The sequence below is a fragment of the Falco cherrug genome, chromosome 4 (genome assembly GCF_023634085.1).
Source record: "Falco cherrug isolate bFalChe1 chromosome 4, bFalChe1.pri, whole genome shotgun sequence".
In the NCBI taxonomy this organism is placed as follows: domain Eukaryota; kingdom Metazoa; phylum Chordata; class Aves; order Falconiformes; family Falconidae; genus Falco; species Falco cherrug.
The window spans coordinates 97,170,658-97,178,578 of record NC_073700.1 but is presented as its reverse complement, the minus strand read 5'-3'; the positions used below and the strand labels follow the sequence as shown (position 1 = coordinate 97,178,578).

General features: G+C 51.6%; 1 protein-coding gene across 1 annotated transcript; it reads right to left on the bottom strand.

Annotated features, from left to right (window-relative positions):
- Window positions 1-1,304: 1,304 nt before the first annotated feature.
- Window positions 1,305-4,346, bottom strand: TMEM158 (transmembrane protein 158). The gene has a single exon (XM_055710396.1). The coding sequence runs from the start codon at window positions 4,031-4,033 to the stop codon at window positions 3,137-3,139; it is 897 nt and encodes a 298-aa protein (XP_055566371.1). The 5' UTR covers window positions 4,034-4,346; the 3' UTR covers window positions 1,305-3,136.
- Window positions 4,347-7,921: the final 3,575 nt, after the last annotated feature.

Genomic DNA, 7,921 nt, shown 5'->3' with positions numbered 1-7,921 from the left:
ATTGTTCTTATCTCAACCCTCAAGTTTTACATTCCTTTCTGATTCTCTTCCCCATCCCTCTGGGTGAGGGGGGAGTGAGCAAGTGGCTGCGTGGTGCTTGGTTGCCGGCCGGGGTTAAACCATGACAGAATCATAGTAGCAGCCACAGCTATGGGAGCAGCGTTATTGATGTGAGATGTAATAGCGACTGAAGAAAGCTCACAGTCTGCATAACGTGTTTCCATTCTCTGTTCCATACAGGAGAAAGCTGCTGCCACCTCACTGAAACCTGAAGGTTCAGGGAGTTAGGTCCAGGCTAAATCCTGTACATCAAGTAATCTCTGTGCCCTCCACTGTGCTTTAAGTTCCTCTTTAAGGCACAGAAACATGGACTGTGCTCTCTCTGCAAAAGGAAAATGTTTACCCCGATGGTTACTGTGGTCTAAGGAAACACCTTCCCCAACTCAGAAGTGCTCTTTGCACAGGGTGCCTGAGATTAGTACTCCCTGAAAATGTTACGGTTTTTTATATTCTGGACAAGACTTGCCTTTGGGGTTTGTTTGCTTGTTTGTTTGATGTCATCCCTTGTTGCTTTAAACATTTTACATTTTGGTAGATTTTTAATAGTAGCTCCACTTGCAAGCATATTTATGGAAGAACTACAAGCAAATCCCTCTCCCCTATCATGTTTTTTTAAGTGAAGCAGCAAAGTATTCTGAGTGTCGCACTGCCTGTTCACAAGGTTTGCATACAAGCTGATATTGGTAGAAGATAGATGACACAAACCATTTTGCACCAGTTTTGGTGTACCACCTGCTAGGTGTCTGCAAGAACTGCAAACAATAAACTTTTAATATACTGAAGGTGCCTGTTTCAGCCAGTAACACCGTTTTCTTGGTTCTGTTGATGCAATTCAGAAAAAAACAACAGCACGCCACTGGTGAAACTAGGAGAAGCAAAAAAAGAGATTTCCAACCTTGTAAACACAGGCTCCCTGGATCACAGTGAGTACTACGCATCGTGCATTACAAACCCAGCAAAACTTCCAACAAAAGTTGTTAACTCCCTGCCTAAATGTATCTCATTCAAATGAAGAAACTCTCTAAGGGCATCTTCATTTAACAGAGGAAATTCTTTCCTACAGTGGCAACTCTTTGGAGGTTTATTCCGTAGGTAGAACATTTCTCTTTTGGGAGGGTGTTAACATTAGCTTCATGTCCTCTTGCTAGCCTTGCCTTTCAGTTTGAAGAGGCTTCTCTGTCACCCAGGGCATTGTAGGCAAATACCTGCTCTCCAGCATATCTCATGTCTGTGCACACAGCAGACATGACACTATGTTTTTCACATCAAGGAAAGAAAAGTTGGACTTTGTAAACTAAGCGTACAGGGGAAGGTGCCCTTTGGATCAACAGGTCAAATGAACATTTCTCACAGTGACTGGATCCCCTACTCTGAAAACTAACACTACTGCAGTGTTTACCCAAGTGACATGCCCATTAAGATCAACAGACGAAACAGTGGGTGTAGAGGTAGCCCAGTAACATGGAACATTTTAAAATCTTGATTTATTTCTGCCATTTTTCAATCTTTTCCCCTCTGCATTTTTTTTCCCAGTTAGCACACACACAGAGCACGCATTTATTTTATTTTGTTCTCCATTTAAAAAAATAGGAATCCTAAGAATTTAATCCTTCCAGACTTTTCATCCAGTCATTTCCACCAAACCATAGGGAAGAAAACAACATTACAAATAACACCAAATTACACCCCGGGTGAGTTCATGTGTTCCTAACAAATTAAATACATTGATGTTCACAAAGGAATGAGAATTCCAATTGCAAATCTTTCCCACTTAGCTGACATTTTTGTTTCAGAAACTTCAGCTGGACTAACTATGTCTAAGGCAAATGAAACAACTTCTTACAAAGTTAAACAGCTGGAAGTATACAACAAGCGATACTTCAGGCTATGCAACTGTTTGCTCGAACAAGAAAGAAGAAATCTTGCAAATCTTTCTTCTCTGCATGCTCGCACAACAGCAGCCGTCATCTAGTTCTGGACCAGCAGCTCCTGCCTTCTCTCCACCCCACAGGCTTTCTGGGAGCAATCCTGTGGACTGGTAAGTGAAACAAGAGGTATGGTATTACCATGCCTCCAACAAATACACTGCATCCGAGCTGTTTTGGAGGAATGCACTCAGTGGAAGTCAACAGACTTGCTTTTAACATGTCTCAAAGAGCAGGCCTCATCTTCCCAGGACCAAACCAACCCAACCTCAGAGGAGAAAGCCACAGTCTGTGGAGCTGTGCGGAGTAAATCAGCTTGGAGGATCTCTGGCACGGACACGTTCCCCATCCCATCCCACCCAACCTTGGTGCTGCAGGTACATAGACCCAAATCGCTGTACGGACAGGGCAAGCACCATTCAGAAAGGGTTTGGTATTCCCCTTTTTTCTACCAAGAGCCCTGGTAACACCATCCCGCGGGGAAAGAGGAGCTTGGCGGTGGGTTTGCAGGCGGGGAGGCCTGCCAAGCCCTCTGTTCCACCCTGGCAGAAACAGACCGACAAAAGGATACGGTGGCTCCAGAAGGAAAACCTCTGTATTAAAAGCCAAGTAACGCCGAGCTACAATAATAAATACACACTATCTCAACTGGGAAATACAGTGTAAAAGATTCGTTAAAGTTCAGCTTCAGCAATAACAATATATATACTGCTTCAGTTTGCCATCCTGCCAAAACGACACTTCCCTTTCTGTAAATAAAGAAAAAACCCCACTCAAACAGTATTCATATACAAAAAAAGCTACTCCGACTACGACAACTGCGGTTGAATGGGAAGGTCTTCTATTTCCTGCGTTGATGGGGGAAGGACTTTCTCTTTTTTTCCTTTTTTTTTTTCTTTTTTACTAAAAGGTTCGTTTAAAACGGGTATTAAAGGTACAAAACGAGCACGCAGGCCTGGTGGCCCGCGGCGGAGCTGCTCCCCTCAGGGCGGGCCGGGCTCTGAGGGGCCGCGCGCCCCCCGCGCCCGCCCGCCGCGCCCCTGTGACACGAACAAGAACCACGACAGAGCCCGGCCCGGCGGGGGGCGGCCGCCCGCGCCCCTCGCCCCGCACGACGAGGAGAAGGGACCGGGGGGTGCCACCGGGAGAGGCTACTTGGCGGCGGCGGCGGCGGCGGTGCTGCGGCGCTGCTCCATGCCGTTGGGCAGGAAGCCGGCGATGATGGGCACCGGCCAGATGAGGGCGGCCACGCTCCACACGATGATGACCAGAGTCATGAAACAAGCCACCAAGGTGGACTCGATGGGCTTGCGGTTCATCCGCCAGCCCGGCTCGCCCTTCAGCTCCTCCAGGCTGAAATCCAGGCAGCAGAAATTGAGCGGCTCCCCCTGCAGCCAGTACTGGCCGGGCTCCGCCGGCGGCGGGTAGGAGAGCGCGGAGGCGGCGGCCTGCGGCGCGGCGCCCCGCAGGCGCCCGACCCGGCGGCCCCGCACCCAGCTGCAGCCCACGCAGAGGCGCAAGTCCTGCTGGGCGCCGCCGGCCGCCAGCCCCAGGTGCTCGATGACCAGCGGCGGCCCCACGCGGTGGAAGGCGGCGGAGAAGAAGGCACGCCCGTGGCTGTTGGTGGAGAAGAGCAGGAGGTCGCACTGGATGCCCAGCGGGCGGCTCCAGCGCACCAGCAGCGAGCTCACCATCTGCCGCTGCACGCTGATATTGCAGTGCGGGTCCTCGGCGGGCTGCGGCTGCCCCTGCGGCTGGGGACGCTGCTGCTGCTGCTGCTGCTGCCCGGAGGAGGTGGGAGCGGAAGGGAAAGGCTCCTGGCCAGGGGCAGCCGGCGTGCCCGGGCTGGCGGTGCTGCCGTCCTCCTTGCTTGCTGCCCCGTCGAGGTCCATCTCGAGGCTGGCCAGGGAGCGGGAGGAGGAGTTGACAGGCGGCAAGAAGAGCTCTTGCTCCTGCTCGTCCTGCCCGCCGGCAGCCGCCGAGGGGCTCCAGCCCTGGCAGGGCGGCAGGCAGGCGGCCAGCAGTGCCGGGAGGAGCAGCGGCAGCATGGCATTAACTTAGAGCCGGAGAGGAGGAGGAGGAGGAACGGGAGGCTGCATGGCGCTGCCGGCTGCCATCTGGGAAGGGAGGCACACTGCTCTCGCCGAGAGCGAGAGAAAGGGAGAGAGGGTGGGGGCAGGCGAGGGGGTGGGAGCGGGGCTGGGGCTGCCGCGGCGGCGAGGCGAGCGAGCCGGGAGCCTCGGTGACGGCAGCGGCTCCCCCCTTCCCCGCCTCCTCCGCCCCCGGCCCGGCCCGGCCCGGCCCGGCAGCGCCCCGGCGGGAGGAGCCGTGCGCCCGGCCCCGCTGCCGCGCCCCGAGGTGCCGCCGCCGCGGCGGGGCAGCCCCTCCCCGGGGGCACCGGCCGGCGCAGGCGCCCCCCGTCCCCTGCGGCGGGCCCCGCTCTCGCGTGCCGACACCCGCTCCCCCCCGGAGCGCAGAGCCGAAGCCTCCCTGCTCCGCCGCCGCGCCCGCGGGGCTGCCGGCGCCCGTACCGCGCTCGGCGGGCGGGCAGGGGAGTGGGGAGGGGGCCGGTGCGGGCTGCGCGCTCCGCCTCGGGCGGGGGCGGGGGCAGCCGGGCAAGGGCGCCCGGGGAGCGGCCGCACACGCCGGCATTTCGACTTCGCAGGGAGGGAACGGGACGGCGGAGAGGCGGAGGAGAGGGCGCGAGCCGTCGGGCTGGAACCCCCGCGGTGCGCTGCCCGGCCGGACCCCGGCCCGGCGCCCGCTCCCGCGGCCGGGCGCGCACAGCCTGGGGGGCGCAGGGGTCCCACGGACCCCCACGGCCGGGCGCGGGCAGCCCCTAAGGCTGGGGCTTAAGCGCGGAAGCCTCTTACGGGGAGCACGAAGCTACCGAGCGTGGCAGCTGCGAGGCTTGGCTGCGTTTTCCGAAAGGCTGCTTTATAAGCGTGGTGCTTTGTAATCGATCTAGGTGCTCCAGCTCGTCTCACAACCCCGTGCAGGCTCCGAGTATTACTCTCGGCGCTGGCTGAGGCTCGCCGTGTTGCAGTTTGACACTTGGAGCCCTCGAAGAGGGACAGAACTGGGCGACACAAACGACTGAACATTCCTTAGCCTTTACCTTGGGCAGTAGGTGGGATAGTTACTTTTTCCTGGCAAGCATCCAGAACCGAGACTGTTCTTTGCCTTCGCAGCCCTTTTTTTGACAAATACAGGTGCAAAAGGGAGACACAAGTACAAAAAGTAGGCTTTCCCAAATATATATGGGACTATTTATGTAAATGATAGAACAGAACTCTGTAAGGTGCTCGCTCCTTTGAAGCTGGCATTGGTTCCGTGTCAGACATGGTCCCACGTCAAAGCAACACATGGGCACGTTCTCACTTGGCGAGTGAGTTACTGTAATACCACTCTCAAGTCTTTCAGATGAGTGAGGGTAGTGAATGAGGGTAGAGAGTAAATTTCAGGTTTCCTGTAATTCAACATGAATGAAGGTAGTGAATCGGTTTTCTTTTCAAAACCCCTGCCTAAATGTGTCGTGATAAAACCCAGAGTTGTTTGCCTTCTACTCAAAAGAGACCTGAGCACCAAGGTGGACTCATGTCTTGTCCCAAATTAGCCCAAAGGATATTGTCTCCCAGATGCCTATAGTCTGGCGGGGGTTTTAGTTTGGCTTATTACAGAGGAACATGCCAGATGAAGCAGTCGAAGCAAGCTGCCTGGTTCCAGTTCTGGGTTTTTGCTCAGATCTTCCAATACAGTTAATACATTTTTTCAGTGCTATTTCAGTCTCTAATTTAAGAGTCCTCTGACACTTTTATTGTCCCTTCAGTGTGTCTCTACATGCATCTCCTGATGTCCTTTGTCATATGCACAGTCCCATGCATTTGTGTGGCTGCAAGTTCTTCTGTTGTAGTATGTCCATAGACCCCAAACAGATTAAGAGAGGGCTAGCGTGTGGCAAATAATGCCAAAACTGTGCGACCACTCATGTGCGCAAATTACATTGCATTGGGGTTTTGGCACAAAGGACTGGAAATGAAACTAAACCTCATAAATAAGATTTAGCTCCTGAACACTGTTGCAGTATGTGGGTGGCAAATGTTCTCAGGCAGAGCTTCAGTTCTTCTGGTCTCAACTCCCAGCACTCAGCAGAATGCAGTCAGGGGCACTGCGAAGAAGTTTGGGGAGGGAGAGTTCAGCTCAGTTTCTTTTCCTGCAAGGACAGGTAAACTGGCACAGGAAGGTTAAATGCATTTAGTGTCATTTAGACTACCATAGCAAAGAACTAAAAGCGGACAATTTATTTCAGGTTGGAGACGCATGGGTGTCTCATATCTATTTATCTTCATCAAGGAATAATTGAGCCAGTGGGTAGAAGAAGCAGGAAGTATGTTAGATTGTTGGTTGATAGCCACTGTCCAGCAGGGCTCTTTACAGATAACTTCATTTCTAGGTGTAGCAGATGTAATTAATCTCTGCATGGATTCGGTTGTTCAAAGAGGTTGCAGCAGACTTGAAAACTCTTTATAAATGGTATTAACATATAGCTCTGTTCTGTGGTTTTCAGCTATAATCTCAAAGAACAAAGCAGTTTCATGGGTGGGGAGGCTGAAGCATAAAGAAATCAGGGGCTAGCCAAAGGTGACCTACAAGCCACAGGCAGATCAGGATGTGGATTTTGCAGGTTTGATTCTATAGATATAACTAGAACTATAATATGCACCGTAGGTCACAGTAGCATTTGTCAGTGTGGTAGAGGAGGTGTGAAGTGGGCTATAATGATAAAATTTGAGAAGGGAATAATGAGGTAACAAGACAGTAGGAGTTTCATGAGAGACCGCAGAGCTGTTGCGAGGATGAAGACTAATGGTAAAGGACAATCAGAATCTTTGAGAGCTGTTCTAATGACATTTTAACTAAACATTTTTATTCAGGTACTGCTTGTGAAATACTTCAAGTAAGATGAAATTGTGAATAAGTATTTGTGCCCAAGTGTCAGTGAAGTTGCTTCTCATGAGGGCTCTGTTTTAGAGCCTGAAGTCTCATGGCAGCTAGTGGGAACTGACCCTAAGCAGATACAGACAGATTCCAGAAGGAAATCTGTAATTGCATTCAAGTCAAAAGCTTGTGATCCTCAGCCAGTGTTTCTCAATTCAGCAAACCTATGTTGATCTGCACTGAGGGAAGAGAATATCTGTGGAACTTTTCTTGACAGAGGATGTGCTTTTGAGGTTGTCATTTCTGAAAGGAGTTGCATGTGGGAGAGCAGATGGGAAAGTAGCAGAGCGAAGGGTTGGATACCCAGCTATAACATCACAGAGATACTTTTCTGTGGAAAGACACCTACTGTCAATTGCAGGAAAAAAGATGTTAGGAGCAAGTAAGTATAGCGATGCTGATCTCTGTAAAAGTGCCAGGTAAATAAGGAGAATTTCACAGTCAACAGCTGAAGAAGGAGGCAGGGTCAGGAGAAAGAAGTCGGTACCAGAGTCCTCTCAGAAAAGAGCAGTTTCAGTTCTGTGAAAGGAGTAGGATCCAATCATCCTGGGGATTGTTCTGGGAGCGATGCTTATTCCCAGGTGAGGAAAAATGTTTCTGTGATACAACTTAAAAGGCTTGGTTGGCTAATCGTTTCACAGCTGATGTGGTGGGAGAATCTTAGAGTAATGTAAGGAAGTGAGCTGATCGTATGATGGCTTTAAAATATGCTCTTTGAAGAGTCATCAACAATCAGTGGTTTGCTGGTTGAGGAAGAAGCTAAGGGATGTTTCATACTGCCCACTGACACGTTGCTTTGATTGTAAGCACAGTGATCAGAACCTTTACACTCCTCCCTCTTGCTTGGTATTCTTGCAGATTTGTCAGAAATTATTTGTGATGAAACACTTAAAGGCCACTGAAGCTTCTGAAACGGATAACAGAAGCTGGCTGGACTA

What these genes read in the sequence shown, in the direction of transcription:
- TMEM158 (XM_055710396.1), bottom strand. Translation starts at nt 4,033, where the DNA reads ATGCTGCCGCTGCTCCTCCCGGCACTGCTGGCCGCCTGCCTGCCGCCC.